Source organism: Pinus tabuliformis, chromosome 3_1, assembly GCF_031772625.1.
Source record: "Pinus tabuliformis cultivar Carrire ecotype Pingquan chromosome 3_1, CPIR1, whole genome shotgun sequence".
In the NCBI taxonomy this organism is placed as follows: domain Eukaryota; kingdom Viridiplantae; phylum Streptophyta; class Pinopsida; order Pinales; family Pinaceae; genus Pinus; species Pinus tabuliformis.
The window spans coordinates 897,278,016-897,301,012 of record NC_142301.1 but is presented as its reverse complement, the minus strand read 5'-3'; the positions used below and the strand labels follow the sequence as shown (position 1 = coordinate 897,301,012).

At 36.8% G+C, this 22,997-nt stretch overlaps 1 protein-coding gene across 2 annotated transcripts in view; it reads right to left on the bottom strand.

Annotated features, from left to right (window-relative positions):
• Positions 1 to 2,989: 2,989 nt before the first annotated feature.
• Positions 2,990 to 22,997, bottom strand: part of LOC149190532 (vacuolar acid trehalase) — a 548,002-nt gene continuing 527,994 nt past the window's right edge. For both annotated transcript variants that reach the window (XM_089413421.1, XM_089413420.1), the window contains one exon: positions 2,990 to 3,324. In XM_089413421.1, the coding sequence (XP_089269547.1) occupies positions 3,295 to 3,324 (30 nt within the window). In that variant the 3' untranslated portion in view covers positions 2,990 to 3,294. The remainder of the gene's footprint in view (positions 3,325 to 22,997) is intronic.

Here is a 22,997-nt window from a genome sequence, read left to right as displayed (position 1 = left end):
TTCTTCTACCTCAAAAAATCATTCTATGGGCTCAAGTAAGCTCCTTGGGCTTGATATGTAAAGTGATCCAATTCCTCCTTAATCCTAGCTTTCCTATATGCCACTGTAACCTAATGTTTAAAACAGACTCATCTTCTCATAATTGTCCACGATGTTGATGACTTTACACTCACTTTTAAGCCATGTCAAATCCAACCTTAAGAAGAAATTTGAAATAATAGACTTATGACACTTGCATTTATTTTCTTGATCTCCTAGGTTTGCAAACTAAGGAAGACATTTCTCTTTCCTAATGCAGGTATGCATGTGGTCTTCTTTGTTATTTTCACTTAAACATTTGTAAACCAACCTTAACTCTCTTCTAGTATAGACTTAACCTTTTTTCCTGGCACCTACACCTCATCGAAAGTGGATGCCACTTCGTATCAATAACTAGTTGGAAACCTATTGTGTTTAACTTATATTCACCTTGCAATTTTCTTTGATGTTGGTTTTGTCACTAAATACATGAAAGGAAAATAGTAAAGAGATACTTAGATGTATATAGAGGATGATGTTGTTTGGTATAAAATAAAATTAAGGAGGATCTCCTATGTTGTTTGGCTTCCAAATTATAACTAGGTAAACGACCTTGATAATCAAGATTCCACTAGGTTATGTTTCTAACCTTGGTTTTGGACTTGCTACTAGAGCTTGCAAGAAACAAAATGCCCTTTCTCTCTCTTCAATAGAAGTAGAATATTAAGAAACAATTCTTGGAATTCAAGAGGCTCTTTGGCTTAGATGGATCCTTTTAGAGTTTGGATTCCAGTAGCAATATCCAACCACACTTTGGTGCAACAATCAAAGTTCCATTAAACTTGTCAATAACCCAGTTCAACACGAGCACAAAAAACACATTGAGTTACACATGCACCTCATTTGAAATCTTCTTTAGGATCGCATCATTGAAGTAATCTATTACCATAACAATAGGCAAGAAGTTGGTATTTTTCATGAAGCTCCTAAAAAAATTAAAGTTTTTAAAACTTTGTTCTTTTTAGGAGGTTATCAAGTTATCATTAATGGGTGATATGCTCTAGTTCCTCCTTTCTTTCTCCTTTTTTCAATTTTGCAAGTCCTTCCCAAGTTGATCTTTAGAGGGATGATAGGATATTTCAAAAATGAAGTGAAGTTAAGTTCAAATTGGTTTAATGTGTTTCAAGTTAAGTGTGCTTTTAGTGTGTTTTGCCACTGTGCTTTTGTGCTTCATTAATATAACAGGCACAAGCATGTCATACACATGAGTGATCTTATGATTCTAAAATCTCCTTGTTATTAACAATACATGATCCATTGCTTAAAACATTTAACGGTCCATGATATATATTTAAAGAGAGGGGTCATTTGATAATCACTGAGCCAAGAGTTGTTCATGTAAAATATTTCCTTCATTAATTATTTTCCTAACTGTTGTGAATTATTTCACTCTTTGAGGGTTTTAACCACATAAATCTTGCCAGATTTTGTATTTGTTTGAGTGTTTGTCTAAAGGTCCTCAACAGATGTAAATATACCTCATTTTTAGAGAAAATGCATAAACAATTAGTGGGCAACTTGACTTTCTTATAGCAACCAAACCAAATTTGAGTTTTGCAGTCAACTATATTTCTAGATTTATGGTAGTACATTAGAATAAACCAAGAGGGTTTTTGAGGTATATAGGGGAGAATTTAAAGTATAATATCTTGTGAATCAAGGAAACTTTCAATGGCTAACATTCATAGGTGGTTTTATTTTCCATGCTTTTCTAAAAAGATATTTGCCAATTTTCATTTTTCTAAAAATGTTTTGCCCAAATTTTATAGTATAAAATTAATTTACTTTAAAAATCACCAAAATTTAATAGAGACTATATAGAATCATTTGAAATTTGAGTATATTTACAAAAATATTGCCAAACATTTTATAGTTTTCGTGTTGGAGACTGGTAAGATTCACTAAGGTTTCCAAACTTCAAGATAAATTTCCATCCTTAAAGTTTTCCCTTTTATTAATTGGAGTGAATGATTTCCACTTTAACAAGTTTATAAAACTTGATTGGGCAATTTTTGTTTAAAACGTAAAATCTACAACATTTTATGTTTTCATTCTTAGTAAACATGTTTCTTAGCCAAATACAAAGAAACAAATGGTAGCATTTTCATGTTTAGTAAACATGTTTCTTAGCCAAGTACAAAGAAACAAATGGTGGCACTTTCTTCCATTAAAGTAGAACATGGAGAAACAATAAACACAATTTGTAAAGTTATATGGTTGGGACTAATATTTATTGAGTTGTAAAAAGAACAATCTAACAAAACTATGCTTTATTTTGATAATCAAAATGTGATGAAGTTAGTAAGTAATAGTGTTTCGTGAACAAACAAAGCATGCGAAGGTTTATTTTTGATATCAATCATAACTTGTAAATATGTGAAGTGAAAAAATATGCAAATGTGTATATTACACAATATCTTGGTCCATATGAAGAAGAATGGTGATGGTAATCTAACCATCATATTAATAATGTACTTTAATTTAATATATATTAGTATTTTCGTGTTAGTAATTAGAGAAGGAAAAATTGATATTGCTAAAGATACCGACTTAGTTGTGTACATGGATTGTCTCTCTCATGAAATTTATGATGCATCTTATTCGATTATTGAATAAGACAATCAATCTTCTCTCTATGTGCGTCTCTGTGCAAAACTTTGCAATATTGTGTGTGCGATTAAATCTTTTAGAGAAATGCCACTTACAATAGCAAAAAGATTGTTATCCCTCTTATGTGAATTAGATAAGCTTGCAAAAGTTATAATTCATGTGCATCACTTTCATATCATCTTTAAAAAAAAATGGAAAATCATCTACAATTAAGTAGAATATATTTGGAAGCCTAGCCAATTGTTTTAAAGTTTCCTCCCAAAGGCATAGGAAAACATACAAGCAATATCATGGCCATTCATAGGAAAATTGAAATTATTTTCATAAGTTAGAAAAGATAAAACATAATCCATAAATAACATCAAAATTCCAAAATTCTCATGGGAGTGGTTACAAGGCCTTACTAGATGTACATCACCATCTAAATTTAGTTCATGTTAAGTACAACCAAAAATTACATTACATTAGAATTGTAGGAATATATGAATTTTGAATTTGTTTTCATATTGATCTTAGACTTGAATTGAAGTCAATGAAATATAATGCTCAACCCTTTCATGATGTGGGATGCACATAGGAGAAATAACTTGAGATGAACACCAAGCCTCATGCTTTAATTGATTGTTGTTGTCCAGTCTGCAATATAAAATAAAGAACAAATCAATTAGTACCACTATAAAACACATTGTATTTTTAATGTTTTCTTTCCAAGTATGGTATTAATTTCATTGTAACTTCATTGTTATCACCATGCATCCTTCACATGAGACATTGAGGTATTTATTTTTATAATAACGATATAAAATTGATAATCCTATCCTATCCATTTTATGAAGATTTAATCAATTTAGCAAATAAGAATTGAGGATCAATTTCATTAGGTCTCAATCAATTTACCAATTACCAAACATATAAATTTGGAATTTGTCATTAGTGAATAATATTTACCACCAACTACTTGGTAATGTATCATGCTCTATATTATTGGGACTTTTACTAATCAACCTCAATGCTCAAATATTCTTCTCCTTTTGCAATTTGAGTTACTAATAAGGTGTAGTCTCCTTGAGAATATCATTGGACACCACATTTTTTAATTAAGGGAGGGTTTACATTGAACATAGGGTGGATGAGAGATGCATATTATATGAAGAACTTGGTTAATCCATGGGTATACATAAGGCCACTTTTGAAACATTGCACCCACAAAAAGGGGCATATAGAAAAGAGAACTTCAAATCTGAAATACAAACAAGATGCTACAATCCCCATGATAACCATATTCACAAATCAAAATTAATCACCAAGACAAAAAAATGATTGATCAACAGGAAACACAAGAACCTTATGAGGATTATATATGCGAACAACATAATTATACCCAAGGAAAACCATAGCAACAACTTTAATGTATAATACAAAAATTAAACTCTAAAGCAAGAATTTGGACTACCTCAAAACTTTATATCACCTTAGGGGTATATTGTTCTTTGCTTTGATAATTACATTTCATTATTTACATATTGAATTCACCCCACATCATTATACCATCACTAACAACATATGCAATTATAAAGAAATAACGATATCATCATCAATGCAGTGGAACATAAAGGAACAATAGAAGAAAAACACTCACACATAAAGACACCAGGATTAATCGAAGATCAGGGAAAAACCCCACAAGGGGGAAAACCCTTTCAAATTCTTTTTCTTATTAGATTGTCATAAAATGTTCAACAATGAGAGAGTACAATAATTCAATTCTTCATTCACAAGACTATTCAGTGAAACCAACCAAACAATATCCCAAAGATGAACCCAACAATAATACTAATAAAAATAATGGTTTAGAAGCCTGCGGTCAACTGTAAAATGAAACCCTAGGTCCTAGCCGCACAAAGAGAGATATGCATGTATTTGAAACGTTTTGGCTGCACACAGAGGCTTGCGTGCATGCGGTTGCAGCCGAAAATTCCTCGTGGAAACCTTGCGGTTGTGAACCAAAACCCTCATCCGCACTTGCGATCTCAAACATTGCAATTTCGGACCTGTTCGAACAAATTTCTTTCGAACCAATTTCAGACCCGTGTGAGCCAAAACCAAAGAAGAAAGAGGAAGAATGATTGATTATGATGTCCAAATGAGGGTCACTTGACAAGTACTTATGGCCATCCAAGGGTGTCCAATTTCTTTTTAGGGTCGACATGACCTTTTGTACACATGTGGGTTGTCATAATAGAATTATATTTTTTCTTAACCAAATTAAATTCTTCCAAGGGCTAGGAGGGCTCTTTCTTGATGAGAAACATTGTCTAAAGGAGGGAATTTGTCCCTAAACTACCAAATTAACAATACATTCATCTAACATGCTTAAACAAGGTGTAAATATAAGAAAACGTCATCTAATGATAATGCCATTAACAATAATTAAATTTTATGAATAACTACTGTGAAATGTCATAACTATTGGAGAGAATGTATGAGAATGATATATATTCTTTTATTGTCTTGTATATGTAGTTTGAAATTATTTATCCTAGGTTTACATGGCACTTGTTAATATCAAAATTTAGTTTTAGTGTTTTTTAAATTAATTTTATTTTAATCGACAAAGAAAAATTGTGAAATTTAGTTTTAGTGTTTTTTAAATTAATTTTATTTTAATCGACAAAGAAAAATTGTGTTTTGATTTACTTATTTATTCAAAATTCTTACAACCTAATTATATTAAAATCAACCAAAGCCTATAAAAATAAAGTCCCATAATTAAAGTCCTCATTAATTAATTAATACTATAGTTAAGACAAAATTTCTATTAGATTGCAAAACAATTTCAATAAAAAAAAGTTTTTTTCCTTTTCATCAATATTCTCATCATTATCCATATTCAATAATAATATAAAAAATAAAAATTAATAATAATAAAAAATTAATAAGAAGGAAAATATGAAATTCATATTTTTAAATTAATAAACGAGGAAAAGCTCAAAGCACTCGTTGAAAAATAAAAGTGAAACATGTAAAAAATAAAAGTCAATAAAGGGACTGTTTATACGAATGGGAGAGAAAATAATAAATTCGAGAAATCTATACTAAACATATGATATATCTAAATAATATCTATATTATAATATATGGGTAAATAGTAAGCTTCAGTCCTATGGAGATAAAATTATTTTGCTTATAATTAGAGAGAAATTAATATATTTTAAAATTTTTATAATGAAATATGATAATTTGAATAACAAATTTATATTATAGGATATGTATTTAATAAGTTTTAGTCATTTCAAAGTATGGGGTAAAATTGTGTTTGGTTGGTTGACTACAACCTAGCATAACATCATTTGTTAGATTTGTTGTCGTTCACTTGACTTTGTTTGATATTATCTTAGCATAGCATCATTCGTTAGATTTGTTGTCGTTCATTTGACTTTGTTTGATATTATTTAGTAGAGATGAAAACAAGTTTGGGCATTGTGGTATATCTTTATTAACACAATGCATGTTTGAGTAGTTGGAAGTTATGATGTGGTATTATTAATGGTTTTATACCATTTGAGCCAAATCAGATATGGTTGTCATTTTTGCATGACATAAAAATATGTTAACTATCATACCACATTTCTATCTTCCTTTGTGCCTCAATCCTCCTAGTTTCCTTGATCTATCTTTGTTCTCTATTTGTTGCATGGTGCTAACTACCCAATTTCTTTAGTGGGATATCTTTGAAGTGTAGTATTCAAGTGCGCAACCCTGTGCAAAAAAACTAAGTAATGCACAACGTATGGAGGGATGCTTAGGACCTAGGATCTTTATCCAATAGGAAGGCATTTTGTGCATGCAATATATATGTGATTTATCTACCATGTAACATACCCTATTAATTGGTCAAAGAGTGGAGTAGGAACATAGAAAATTTACTAGTCAAAGGAAAGAATAGGTATGGAAAGTATTAAAAAGTGATAGTAAGAATGTAGTTTCTACATTTTTGTTATTTTGTGGAATCTTTCAATGGGGTATGTTAACACCAAATTTGAATTTATAAATCAAAGTGTTAATCTACAAAATATGTTCACATATACCATTTGGGATGAGACCAAAGATCACTATTTGATGATTATGGTTCATGAGTACATTACAGGGTGAATTGGTTAGTCGGCCCATTGATGCAACATCAACGATTCTTCAAGTACCCTTCAAACTTAACACATGATTGCTTGTGTTCATTATTTAGGGATAGATTGTTGGACATAGTTTGGACACGTAGGTACATGATGAGGATATATTAAAGGTACAAATGGATAAGTGATTTAGTAGAGCAGGTGCCCCATACTTATAGATTCAATGTGTTATTCAAAGTAAGTATGGGAGGTTCAAAACCCATCAAGGGTATGATTAGGGTAAGTTTGTGGTGCCATATTTTGCATGACTCGATCGTGGTTTTGGACACCCTTTTGGGAGAAATGCACATGGTTTTATTTTTAGCAATTTTTATTTTTAATAGTTTTTGGAGTGGTCTGATTGTTGATCTTATTTCATATTTGAGGACCTAGTGGGAGGATTTGACTACAATGTGAATTCTATTAGATTCTCAAGATCAACTATTTTTAGTAGGTGAGTGGATTTTTAGGGACATAGTATGGCAAGCAACATCGATGTCCATTTTCAATCCATTTTGAGCACTTTGAATTTTTAGGGACAGGTTGCATTTTGGCATTTAGCTCGGTGGCCCTATTACCCACCATTTTGTGGGTGATACCCCTAGGATATTTTTTTTTCTCTAAGATGGTCCTTAGCCGGCAACCCCTTGCAGCCACCAACTAGCTCGTTTGTGCCATTTCTCTGCCACCTGAGCCAGCGATGTGGTCCCTCGCCCATTTGCCATGATCGTATGTTTGAAGGTGAGCCTCCCGAACCTAAAGGTATGCCTTGTCATTTGATAATTGAGTATTGTAGTTTGCCTATCATGGACACTCCCGAGCATGGATTAATGGGGGGATTTGGCATAAATAATGGGTTAGGTCTGTGCCCTTGTCCCCTAGATCCTTTTTGGATATTAACCTTGCATTCTAGTCCAGGGGGATCTCTTTTACTGACCATTTGACTTTAGGGATGGTATTTCACGAGAAATCTCGATTTTGGTTATGTGGTCCCACTCCCTTATCCACTTATATTACCCTCTTTCCATTCATTATTACCTCATTCATCATTTTTCCCACTTGGGCCCACATTCTTCCACTGGGTCCACATGGGGTTAGCTCGTCCCTTCCCTTCGCCCACACCTTGGGTTAGGCTCAGAATGATTCCACCAGAGGTTGATGCAGCTAAAAAAAAAGACAAAATCATATTTGGCCACATTCAATAGGAAAATGTACCACAAAATGCAAAAGATGGCCGAGACAAACACATTTAGCATGTGGGCAAAAGCCAATACATGAGCTCTACCCCATCATCATGGCCATCACCCTGGTTCCTACAAGTTCTATGAGGCTCCTTCATCATATAGGAACCCATGATTGTCCCAACCCCCGGTGGGCAATGTACCACCCTACCTTAAAAATGGTCATTCACTGCTATATCTTATACATCATGCTCTTACCCCTTGAGCCCTTAGCAGTTAATCAAATAAAATCATAAAAAGGCAAAAGGCATATAAAGAAGGGTGGAAAAATCAAGGCCGAGTGACCTCATGTACCACGATTGCTCCCTCCTATACATTATAAACCCAAGTGTGGGCTTCCCTTTATTAGCTACCCTTGTACCCCAACATGTGGCCCAGGGCTGTCCTTTCTCATCCCCTACTTCATTCACTTATCTGTCACATGCTACCACATTTTGAAGGATGTACCATGAACATATTATCCCCTTTAGAAGTGGAAACCACCTAATAGGATACTTGGCTAACCCCATTTGGAATTTAGGAGACATTGGCACATCTCGAAGCCCATTATGGAAAGGCAAGCCATTATGAAGTCCCCAACTATGGTCCATGGTTGGTAAGCTCATTTACTCAATTTCCCTAATGACTTGTTGTACTGGAAGGCTAGGGGACGCATTGGATCTTATGCAGGATTGCAGATGGTCTCCATCTTTGGTTTGGTCTCTCTATATGGGGTCCTTATCCTCCAAAGGGCTACATTTGCCCACGTAGGGTGTGTTGAGAGCCATGGGCCTCCACACCAGTAAAAAACACTCCATGGATCCCCAAGGATGGTTAGAGATGCTCCCATTGGACGAGGAAGATCAACTTGGTTCACCTATGCCCAACTGAGCCCATAGATGTACCATGCACTTGACAGTTGACCCAGGACTTGGAGGACAATGTGGCATCCCTTACAACATCATCAGAGCCATTGCAAATGATCTATATGCATCTTTGATTCATTTGGAGACCCATGAGGTTATTATTGTGCCCCACACCCATTAAGAGCACCACAGGTTTAATTTTTGGAGAATAAGGGGCCAACCCCTTGTCCATCCATTTTGAGGGTCCTACTCTTCATCATGGCACACATGGATAACTTGTCAGGCCTCTTAGAGGGCCCTACGACATGCATAGATTATTATTTGACCTCTTGAGAGGCTTATTCTTTCATTTGTGAGCTAGTTTGGTGGGTTTGTCACCAAAAGTTAGATTATTAGCACATTATTTTATTTTTGGGGCTTATGTAGGCCTAAGAGACTAATTCGAACTCCTCATTAGTGTATAAATACAAGTGAGATAAATTCATTTTCTTATTATCACTTTGGATTGGATCTCTTCTCTCTCTTGAGAATTTCACACTTTTTCTTGGAGGATGAATTTGAACTTGATGGATGAATTTTGATGTGTGGATTTGGTTTATCTTATCTTGGAGCTTCTCTATTGTCAAATTGTGGATGGTTGGATATGTTCTATTACATGTAAGTACATGATTTTAATGCTATTCTTGTTTTACTTTGTCATATACATTGGATTGAGATTTTCACTATTTTTAGGGCTAATTGCTGCATGCATTTACTGCTTAGATTGTGGAAATTTGTATCTATATAACACCTCTCAATGTATGGGCCATGTAATTTGAATGAAATATCCTAGGGATAATTCTATCAATGAATTCATCTTGATAAGCCATCACCTTTTGCACATCGAAGTATAAAAGCTACAAGATTGCTTCTCTTTGACCTAGAAGGCTAGCGAAGTAGTCTTGAGGCGTCCTTGACTAAGAACCAAGGTCCTCATTCATATTTATCATAGAATCCATTCTCCCAAGACTAAGACACTGATATACCAATAGGTGGTCACCTAAAATCAATTCTTTTTCACCTTTTCTAGGTCTAGCCAAGTTGGGTCACCTAGGGCATCATTTTCCCAACAAGATAGCCCTCCAAAAAGTTTGATCTCCTAGCCTCTCCTGCGCTGGTGTCTCCTCAAGGCATCCTCTAATTTTGAAGCCATTCCGACGATGGAGTTGTGAGAAAAGCCAAGCCCTAGCTCTGAGATCAAGCTTTGCCCTAGTATCCCCAAGGCTAGTGCCTTATAGGATCAATTCAACACCTTTAAGTGAATATTCGTTCTTTGATCCTTTCCCCTCCTTGTCTGGGTTAAAAACATCATTGGTTGCTAAACTCTTACCTCCTAACCTAGGCTGGGTCCACTTGGTCCGTGTGGTCCCATTCCTTTGAAAAGACAATTCTTCAAGAACCATCTGGGATACCAATTTCAACAAGGATTTTAGGGATTGAGAATGTCTTTCACAAGTCATATTCCCTAAACGTAACCCTCAAATCCTCCCATCCTTCTCCTAGAAGACATTGTACCATGCTTAGAAAGCAAGCAAGCTCTATTCTTCAACCGCTTCTGGAAAGGGATTATTTGGGTCACTCCATATCCACTTATTGATTTATCCTTCATTAATGACTCCATAATATATTGGTGAAAGTCCGTAACTAGTAGGGAGCCTTAACTGAGGTGACAGTTGGTTAAGTCTCCATTTGTTGCCCTTGGTCTAGCACTTTCCCTTTCGGTCCCCTGCAAGTTTGAGTGGTAAAATTTTGGCGCCGTTGCCAGGGACACGAGACATGTGTTTTGTTCCCCGTACAACATATTGACATATCATTATTGGCGACTCCATTGGAAGAACAAAGCCCTAATTCTTCATTGAACTTTAGGGTCGATGGTTATAGGGTGAAGCAAACATTTTTCTAGGCATCTTTAATTTCAACTTGGTGACTCCTACATATTTTTCACGTATACCTCAAATAGGTTATCTTTCTTTGATAAATTTCCTGCTTTGGACATTGCTATCATCCATGGGCAACTTAATCGTGTCGTGGGAAGGATGGTACGTGGGGTGCCCGTGTTTGATGGTGATCCACTCTCCGCAATTGACCACGTAGAAAGATTTAATGCACATGCTTCAAGAGAGAAGGTTGTCCACCAAGATGTCCTTATGTTATTGTTCATGGGATCTCTTGGTGGTCATAACTCATGGTTGCATGATCATGAACCTAGGAGCATCTCATCTATTGAAGAGTTCGTTGATGGCTTTCTTAGACATTTTCAAGTACACCCTGCATTAAGCATCCAAGAGGAAGCCTTCATCAAGCATCATCAAGACATTAAGAATCTAGGTAATGAGCAAGAAGACGAGTCCTCCTTGGGTCCACATGATGAAAATGATGATTTTGAGGACACATGTGCTGGGAAGGATGAGTTTATGGAAAGTGAAATTGAGACCAACCTTACCTTTCTCAAGGATATTACTCCCGATGAATCCTCTTTTGAAAATATTGAGAAAGAGGATCCCATTAGCCCCTTGGAAGATGACATTGAAGATTATTTCCACATTGAAAAGGAGAAATGGGAAATTGCTAGTCCTCAATTTGATTGTGATCCCATTTATGACACCGACAAGGAGGATGAGGATGAGATTAGGATTCCTTTCCCTTCATGAACTATTTATGATGACACAACCATTGATAACCTTGGGAAGGAGAATCTTCATTTGCATAAAGAGGGGCAATTGGAAGTGATCAATTTTCCTTTCAGGAGAGACACAATATTTGATACCAAGGAAATTGATAAGGCTCCCAAGTCTTTTGAGTATGATTCTATGTTAAAATCACTTGAGCCTTTAAATTATGATTTTGGGAAAGCACAACCCATTGAATACAATACTTCTTTCTCCCTTTTTCCTATTGGTCATCATCTTGAGTCTTCATCAAGTGATTCCCTCACCCTTGGTCATATGATCTCAAGTAACTGTGAGTCCTTCCCCCCTCCCGAGTATAGTGTTAAGGAAAATCCCTTCATTGATTATACTCTTCCTTCTTGGACACAACCTTAGGATTTTGATTACTCCATAGCCCCCCCTCTCCAGTCTAATCATCATGTGCAACCTACTTGTGTTTTTCCATCTCGTCGACCTCCCTTTCCTACTAATCATAACCCGATGAAGGCCATAAGCCATGGCGTAAATAATAAGGACAATCGTGGAAGTGATATGCCATAGGTGTCCATCCATCAAAAGTTAATGAGCTTGGTTGTTGACATCTCTATATTTTGGTTGCAAGAGAAGATCTCGTGGACTAGATTACATCATTTTCTTACCTCTTCTCACATAATCATCCATGTGTGGGCATCATATTTTCCCACCTCCTGCCCACATCATCCTCCATGTGTTTGGGTTTGCATTTGCTTTGGGATTTGCTGCATAAGTAATCATATAGGCAGTCATATTTATATCAACTTGATAATATGTTGGTTGCACTGGCTTTATGATTACACTTGATAATAGCTTCGTCATATGCATGTTGGGGTAGGATGCATTGCATGATGATTTCTACATTAGAACTAACATCATACGATATTTCTCGTGATACATAGATGCATATTTGCATATTTTATTTTCTGTTGATTTAATGGCCTAACATATAGCATGTGCGATCATGCGACGCCGCGAAAGCATGCTACCCCGCGTTTTTCCATCTATTATATGTGCAGGTGACAGGTCTACGATAACCAAGAGATTGCTGGAGTTCTCGTGACCTCCCGTTGGAATAGCTTCACCCACTTCTTTGAGAGATCACGTCCTAGTTGGAGCTAGACGTTACCCATAATTTTGTGGGTGATATCCCTAGGAGATTTTTTTCCTTCTCCAAGATGGTCCTCAACCGACAGCCAACAGCCCCTTGCAGCCACCAACTAGCTCATTTGTGCCATTTTTCTGCCACCTGAGCCAACCATGTGGTTCCTTGCCCATCTGCCATGATTGTATGTTTGAAGGTGGGCCTCCCAAACCTAAAGGTATGCCTTGCCATTTGATAATTGAGTATTGTAGTTTTCTTATCATGGACACTCCTGGGCATGGATTAATGGGGGGATTCGACGGAAAGAATGGGTTAGGTCCATGCCCTTGTCCCCTAGACCCTTTTTGGATATTAACCTTGCATTCTAGTTCCGGGGGATCTCTTCTACTAACCATTTGGCTTTAGGGATGGTATTTCATGGGAAATCCCGATTTTGGTTACGTAGTCCCACTCCCTTATTAGCTTATATTACCCTCTTTCCATTCATTACTACTCCATTCATCATTTCTCCCACCTGGGTCCACATTCCTCCACTGGGTCCACATGGGGTTAGCTCGCCCCTTCCCCTTGCCCACACCTTGGGTCAAGCCTGGAATGATTCTCCGGAGGTTGAAGCAGCTAAAAAGAAAGGCAAACGCATATTTGGTAATATTCAATAGGGAAATCTACCACAAAATGCAAAAGATGGCCAGAACAAACACATTTAACATGTAGGAAAAAACCAATACATGAGCTCTACCCAATCATCATGGCCATCACCTTGGTTCCTACAGGTTCTATGAGCCTCTTTCATCATATAGGAACCCATGATTGTCCCAATCCCCAATGGGCAATGAACCACCCTACCTTAAAAAGGGTCATTCATGGCTATATCTTATGCATCATGCTCTTACCCCTTAAGTCCCTAGCAATTAATCAAAGAAAATCATAAAAAGACAAAAGGCATATAAAGAAGTGTGGAAAAATCAAGGCCAAGGCACCTTATGTACCACGATTGCTCCCTCCTATACATTATAAACCCAAGTGTGGGCTTCCCTTTATTAGCTACCCTTGTACCCCAACATGTAGCCCAGAGATGTCCCTTCTCATCCCCTACTTCATTCACTTATTTGTCACATGCTACCACCTTTTGAAGGATGTACCTTGAACATATTATCCCCTTTAGAAGTGGAAACCACCTAATAGGATACTTGGTTAACCCCATTTGGAGTTTAGGAGACATTGGCACATCCCGAAGCCCATTATGGAAGGGCATGCCATTATGAAGTCCCCAACTAGGGTCCATGGTTGGTAAGCTCATTTACTCAATTTCCCTAATGAATTGTTGTATTAGAAGGCTAGGGGACGCATTGGATCTTATGCAGGATTGCAGATGGTCTCTATCTTGGGTTTGGTCTCCCTATACGGGGTCCTAATCCTCCAGAGGGCTACATTGGCCCATGTATGGTGTGTGTTGAGAGCCATGGGCCTCCACAACAATTAAAAACACTCCATGGATCCCCAAGGATGGTCAGAGATGCTCCTATTGGATGAGGAAGATGCCCCTGGTTCACCTATGCCCAACCGACCTCAGAGATGTACCATGCACTTGATAGCTAACCCAAGACTTGTAGGACAATGTGGCATCCCCTACACCATCCTCAAAGCCCTCGCAGACAATATACATGCATCTTTGACTCATTTGGAGATCCATGAGGTTATTATTGTGCCCCCACACTATAATGACCCACCTATAGTAAATTAAAATTTATGAAATAAAAAAATAAATAAATTAAATTAAATCATTAAATCAAATTAAGATATTCGAATAAAATAAAATCAGATTTTGTTTATAATTTCAACACGTATCATAATTTGGACACGGAGATGGAGGAAGTCGGTGAACGGAGACTTATAAGAAGGAAGGGACGGTTGGTCGAAAAGGGGGGTCGAAAGGAGGAGGAAAATTTGTAACACAGAGTTTTTCAACAGAAAAGAGTGAGCCTTGTTTTTGGGCACGGGGAATAGATTGCAGCGATTGAGAAGCAATCTGGACTGAGTACCTAGGTTGTACTTAATTTGGCTGGGAGGTTATGGTATTTTGGTAACAGGAGCGAAAGCTGGAGCAAATCTGAAGCCTCTTCATCCGCAGGAAACCAGGTAGGTACTCCTCATCAAATCAGTCAATTTGATATATGAAATTTTGTTAAATTTTAATTATTTACAGGGTTTACATTTGGTATCAGAGCATAGAAGCAAAGAGATGGCCAGTGTGGTTTAGGGTTTATTGATTTACAAGTTTTAGAACAGAGCATTAGAAGAAATTAGACAACGGTTAAAAGAAGCACATGATAGACAAAAGAGTTATGCTGATGCTCACAGAACTGATAGGAAGTATGAGGTAGGGGATTAGGAATTCATCCACATCACATCGAAAAAAAGTACTATTCGATTCAGAAAAGGGACAAAGTTGTTGCCCCGATTTATTGGACCATTTAAAGTCATGGAAAGAGTTGGACCTATCCTATATCGTCTTGCACTGCCACCTTACTTGCATAAAGTTCATAATGTATTTCATGTAATGTATTAAGGCATTACATAGCTGACCAATCTCATAACCTTCAATGGAAGGAACTGCAGGTATCGGACGAAGGAATCATATCGGTCGAATCATTACGTATACTGGAATGTAGGGTTCGACAGCTCAGGAATCATCTAATAGACCAAGTTAAGGTCTAGTGGGACAAGTACAGTCCTGGATCGGCTACTTGGGAAGATACGGAAATCATATGTCAAAAATAACCAAACATGTGTCAATTTTGAAAAAAACTTTCAACCATGTTTTGTATATATTTACTTTACTTTAAATTAGAAACTCAGAACCATTTTGGAATGATCACATATAAACGTGAATTCTTATGATATGCTATCTGTTTAATTCCACTGGTACGTGGATACCAAGACGAAATATGTTATTGATCTTACTAAATTATAGTTATCAAAGTAAAGTTTAAATATTTGAGTAATTCTGCTTCTGATGAGAATTAAGATATTATAATTTTGTTTCATTTATGCATATCGATATGATTGATAAAATAGAAATAAAAGAATGATTACATTTTAAATATGAAAGCTAATAACATGAGTAGAATATGGCCAAGTATGTTATACTGTAGTTAACATGTATGAATTATACATAAATTATTTGTTTTGAATATGTTGATGCATATTTTATAAATGTATGGGCAAGTGTTTATTTTGCAGATAATATCGTTACCAAGATGACCACATGATGACAAAAACTTCAGAACAATTAAGGCTCAAAGAGATTCTATGATAGGGTTTTAACCCTGGTCCCACTAGGAGGGGTGGAGGTATTATCCACCATTTATCCTCCGAAATCTGGAGTCATGGGAGGACTGTGCGAATCATGCTCCCCTAGACGTGTGATGATGACTGCCAGATGCCTACTAGGCAATCAGGTTGATATAATCGACGCTGATACCCTTAAAAGCCTATGAATAGTTAGTCAGTATAGTTGATGCCATGGCATACTCTAGTAGAGGATGGATGGGATGGAAGCGGAAGAGATTGAGAAGGATAAGATGATTATAGAATAGCTGAAAAACCAACTGAGACAGAACATGGATATTATAGTTGTAAAATTTTAAAAATATTAAAGAAAACAAATTCAATTTTGTATTTATAAAGACCTATATACTCATAATAATCATTAATATCTTTTAGAAACCCTAACTTCGGGAAGAAGTTTTTGGAAGGAGGGATGTATGTAATGACCCACCTATAGTAAATTAAAATTTATGAAATTAAATAAAATTAATTAAATTAAAAATTAAAAATTAAATAAATTAAATTAAATCATTAAAATAAATAGATAAACTTTATTAAATCAAATTAAGATATTCGAATAAAATAAAATCAGATTATGTTTATAAAATCAACACATATCATAATTTGGACACGGAGATGGAGGAAGTCGGTGAACGAAGACTTATAAGAAGGAAGGGACGGTTGGTTGAAAAGGGGGGTCGAAAGGAGGAGGAAAATTTGTAACACAGAGTTTTTCAACAGAAAAGACTGAGCCTTGTTTGTTTTGAAGTTTTTGGGCACGGGGGAACAGATTGCAGCAATTGAGAAGCAATCTGGACTGAGTACCTAGGTTGTACTTAGTTTGGCTGGGAGGTTATGGTCTTTTGGTAACAGGAGCGAAAGCTGGAGCAAATCTGAAGCCTCTTCATCTGCAGGAAACCAGGTAGGTACTCCTCATCAAATCAGACAATTTGATATATGAAATTTTGTTAAATTTTAATTATTTACAGGCTTTACATTAGCTGTTTAATTATTTACAGGCTTTACACACACCCATTGGCAGCACCAAAGGGTTACTGTTTGGAGAATAAGGGGCCAACCCCTTGTCCATCAATTTTGAGGGTCCTCCTCTTCATTATGGCATCCATGGACCTCATTAGGTCTCTTAAAGGGCCCTACGACATGCATAGATTATTATTTGACCTTTTAAGAGACTTATTCTTTCATTTGTGAGCTGTTTGTTGGGCTTGTCACCAAAAGTTAGATTATTAGCACATTATTTTATTTTTGGGGCTTATGTAGGCCTAGGAGACTAATTCGAACTCCTCATTAGTGTATAAATAAAAGTGAGATGAGTTCATTTGCTCATCATCAATTTGATTGGATCTCTTCTCTCTCTTGAGAATTTCACACTTTTTCTTGGAGGATGAATTGGAGCTTTATGGATGAATTTTGATGTGTGGATTTGGTTTATCTTATCTTGGAGCTTATCTATTGTCAAATTGTGGATGGTTGGATATGTTCTATTACATGTAAGTACATGATTTTAATGTTATTCTTGTTTTACTTTCTCATATACATTGGATTGGGATTTTCACTATTTTTAGGGCTAATTGTTGCAGGCATTTATTTTTTAAATTGTGGACTTTTGTCTCTATATAACATCTCTCAATGTATGGGCTATGTAATTTGAATGAAATCTCCTAGGGATAATTCTATCAACGAATTCATCTTGATAATCCATCACCTTTTGCACATCGAAGTATAAAAGCTGCAAGATTGCTTCTCTTTGACCTAGAAGGCTAGCGAAGTAGTCTTGAGGCCCTCCTTGACTAAGAATCAAGGTCCTCATTCATATTTATCATAAAATCCATTCTCCCAAGACTAAGGCACCGGTCTACCAAGAAGTGGTCACCTAAAATCAATTATTTTTCACCTTTTCGAGGTCTAGCCAAATTGGGTCACTTAAGGCATCATTTCCCAACAAGATAGCCCTCCAAAAAGTTTGATCTCCTAGACTCTCATGCGCTGGTGTCTCCTCAAGGCCTCGTCCAATTTTGAAGCCATTTCGACGGTGGAGTTGTGAGAAAAGCTAAGCCCTAGCTCCGAGATCAAACTTTTCCCTAGTATCCCCAAGGGTAGTGCCTTATAGGATCAATTCAACACCTTTAAGTGAATATTCGTTATTTGATCCTTTCCCCTCCTTGTATGGGTTAAGAACATCATTGGTTGCTAAACTCTTACCTCCTAACCTAGGCTGGGTCCACTTGGTCCCGTGTGGTCCCATTCCTTTGAAAAGACATTTCTTCAAGAACCATTTAGGATACCAATTTCAACAAGGGTTTTAGGGATTAGGAAACTCTTTCACAAGTAATATTCCCTAAACCTAACCCTCAACTCCTCACATCCTTCTCCTAGAAGACATTGTACCTTTCTTAAAAAGCAAGAAAACTCTATTCTTCAACCTATTTTGGAAAGGGATTATTTAGGTCACTCCATATCCACTTATTGATTTATCCTTCATTGGTGACTCCATAATTCACTGGGTCTCCTCCCATCGGTGAAAGTCCGTAAATAGTAGGGAGCCTTAACTGAGGTGACAACGGGCTAAGTCTCCATTTGTTGCCCTTGGTCTAGCATTTTCCCTTGAGGTCCCTTTAGTTTCATTGTTATCATAGTTTAGATCTGATCTCTTTAGTTGCATTCATTAATTGGTTATTTGATCTAATTGCATTTGGAATGGTTCTTGTTTTTGTTTCACTTGCAATTGAAGATTTGAAGTAGTCTCTCTAGTATGTAATCTCATTTGTCATCATTCACTTGTGTTTTCATTATATAACTTTACTTGTTTCCACTGTCTAATATAAATAAAGACATTGTAAGAAGCATTTCTTGTTAAAGGCATTTGGGATACTACTCTAATATCTAATCTAATTGCGTCTCTCTTTTTTCATTGAGTAACCTTAAAATTTGCTTCATTAATCATTATGCTGTAATCTTGCGTTTTGAGTGACTATCAATAAATCTTGATTATAAGTTTTCTCTATTGAAGCATCAATGTTGGAATTAAATTCCATTGGAACATTTTTATTTGCAAGATTTGCATTCTTAAAATTTACCTCCAACAAGTTTGGTTGATAGAGAGTTATGACTACCTTCTTCATATCCAATTTGAGAAGCCTGACCCTTAAGCAATGATTAAAACGAGTGACCTTGCAGTTCTTTTGCAACCAAGCCCTTGTAGGAACATAGACACTTGGGTTGCTAGAAGTCCTGGTTAGGTATTGTTAATGAGGCCTTAGCCTCCTTCCCTAGCACTTCTCCCAACAACCTTGTTCTAAGAATTGCTTCAATAATTGAGGAGAAGGCCTTCACCTCAGAATAGGCATATAATTAAAATTAACCAAGATCTTGCATTCATTCGTTCATCTTGCATATCAATTGATTATCGTAAATTGGATTGTGGGCTCATTTCATACTTGCAAATCTTACATTGTTGTACTTGTCATTCTCAAGTCTATTGTCTCTTGAATATCATCTTTACTTGAAGTACAAGTCTTATTTATATTGCAAGCCTATTTCTTATTGCTCATATATCCAATTGTTTAATCTCTTATACTAACCTTGTCTTGCAACATTGCTTATCTTATAACTTGGGATATAGCTTATCATTGTGCAAGTACTTTAGTTCATATTTTGAACATTGTTATTAAGGCACTGGTCCATCACTCTTTATCATTTTACGTGTCTCATTGATCTAATTTTAAAACTTACATTTCTCATTAATAATCATACTTACCAATTTACTTTAAATCAAGTTGTCTAGAGAAGTAATTGCCTTGCCCTTAGTCTCCTAGAACTTGTTGCTGCAACAAGTTTTCCTCTTTCATTTACCTTTAGGGACTACCCCCCTGTTGTCGCTACTACAACACCCTCCAAAATTTTGGCCTGCATCCAATTTTAGAGCCTACTTTTTCTTTGTATGTTGTCGTCGCAAACATTGATTGTCATCATAGATGTTTTCTCTAACTATTCTTGTTCCTTTAGGAGAAAATAAAAGTGTCGTCTCCTAGCATTGGCAAGTGTCGCACAATGTGTAAATGTTGTTTTGGGTTGTTTCAAGAGGTGGTATTCATGTTAATGGGTTTTTCTTACCAAGTAAATATGTATCTCACTCATTCTCAAAGTTTTAAGGACTGTCACACAAGTGTCGTCACTGTTGTCGCAAAGTGTATATGTGGTGTCGCACTTAGTGTAGGCCATCACAAAGTTGTTGCATTGAGGAAAAGTATGTTGTTCATGTGTTCTGAGTGTTCCATGATTGTGTCGTCAAGTAATCTAAGTGTATGATCATGTTCAAGTCTTGCTTTTGTTCAACTCCATCTCACTGATCCAACACTTAATCAAAGCTGGGAAAACTCCCTCACTGGGCCACTCAGCCTCTTTTAGCGATCTTGAACTGCACAGTCTCAGTCCTCAAGCAACAACTTACCTCTTGACACTGTGCAGTATCTGCCTCTTAGAACTACGCACTGCGCAATATCAGTGCTCAAGCCGAGCCCCCGAATTTCAGAATGTGAAATTTTGTCTATTGCAGCTACTGGAAATTATTTTTCTAACTCAAAAATTAATTATGAAGTTTATTTGCTATGACAAATAACGAATAAAATCACTGCTGCAATTTTCACCATAAAAATACCGTGGAAAATAAAATACTGGAAACTGAGAAATTCTAGCACACACAATAAATTAGAAACAATTATTTTTGGACAATTGTCCTTGGAAAAACCCAACTTGGGAAAACCAGTGCAACAGATGAGGGTTTTATTATTAATGTTCAACAACAGTTATGAGTACAATAATTTAGATGCCCATCTGGCAATATAATTTGAAGAAAATACATGCAAAAATATTGTGAGAATTTTCTCTCACCCCACAGTTATTTTCTGCCTTCGAAATAGCTTCCCTAGCCTTTGCACAGTGCCTAAGCTGACCCTCTGAAGATTTTGACCTTCCTTCCTTCGACTCTTCCGAGAACTGAAAAACTTCCTCCTGGAATGCTACTGCTCTCCTCTTCCATCTGCTACTCACCTTTTGGCTCTATCTTCTCTGCTGAGTTGTTGCTACTGAGAAAATCAAACTGCCTGGGCAACTGAGCATATGCACTAGATGATCTCTATCACCACATCAACTTTCTTTTATAATCCACTGTTGGAGCACCAATGGCCAAGATTAAAACTTAATCAATGGCTAGGATCATTTTTGGATCGATCCGTGTGAGTTTCTAGATGATTCACACCTTATCTCAATTAATATTGATTAATTAACCATATTCCCTAAGTTTAGAATTAAGAAATATTTAAAAAGCAGTTAATAATCTAATTGAGACACTTCTGGGCGGAATTTCTAGAAATGATTTCTGGGTTTTGGAGATCTCATGTATTGTAGCCTCTCCACAAAATTTCGTGGCTAGAACACGTCCGATGCTACAAAAACTAACACTCCCTCTTAGTGAGGAATGTGTTCTAATGTTGCTGCTTCCTGTAGCAACACTCCATCTCTGCATCATCTCTTGTTATGCCGCTGATGTTTGGCCATACTGCCCACCAACCACTGTGCAACTCTGATATATGTTGCATCTGTGTTGCTATTGACCTTTCCATACTGCTGTCAACACTGAATCTGCACTGCAACTCCCTCTCATCTGTTGCTACAACTGCAACATCTGCAACATCCAAAATAACCTATCCTTGCTATTAAAATGGGTTCTCCACCATACCCATATGTTCTCTAAAATAGACAAACTTAGCTCTCCCTAGAGCTTTTGTGAGTATATGTGCAACTTGCTCTTTTGTGGGAACATACTATAGTTGGAATGCTCCTCGCTGTACACAAACACTGATGAAGTGACACTGAATATCGATGTGCTTCCACCTGTCATGAAACACTAGATTCTTAGAGAGCTTTATGCACCTCTGATTATCACAATAGACAGTGGTCGCCTCCATCCTCTGCCTGAACAAGCTTACTAGTAGCTTCTGAAGCCAATAGCATCACCCGTAGCTATGATGGTTGCCATATACTATGCTTCTACAGAACTCAGTGCAATTGACTTCTGCTTCCTGCTACACCAAGAAACCATCCCTGATCCAACACTAAAACAGTACCCGGAGGTACTTTTCCTGTCCACTGAACTGCTTTCCCAATCTGCATCTGTGTAGCCACAAAGTCTGATGTCATCCTCTCGAGTATATTTTAATCCATACTCGACTGTGCCGTGAATGTACCTTAGAATATGCCTCGCTACTGCCCAATGTACCCTTTTCGGTTCCACCATGAACTAACTAAGGGTATTGACTGTGAAGCAAATATCTGGCCTAGTGTTGACCAGATACATGAGAGACCCAATGAGCTATCTATACAAGGTGGGGTCGACATCCTTGTCATCTGATGCATCTATGTTATTCTAGTTGGTAATCATGGGTGTAGACATGGGTTTGCAATCCTGCATTCTGAACCTCTTCAGAATATTTGTAGTGTATCTTCCTTGCCCGAGGAAGATCTCCCCATCCTTTTGCCACACCTCCAATCCTAGAAAATAGTGCATCAACCCCAAATCCTTCATGTCAAATTCTGTTGCCAGGTTCCTCTTGCAATCCTCCATGAGCCCTAATGATCCTGTCAAGAATAGATCATCCACATACAAAACTAGAATGAGGGGCTCATCCCCTACCAACAAATAGTAAAGCTTGGGATCTGTGTCACTCTTGACGAACCCCATCCGCTGCAAGTAGGTGTAAATTCTACCATACCATGCCTTGGGAGCCTGCTGAAGCCTTTATAGATCCTTCTTCGATTTGCACACAAGTGTGCACCTCTCCTGAGTCTCAAAGCCCTCTGGCTGTTCTATGTACACTTCCTCC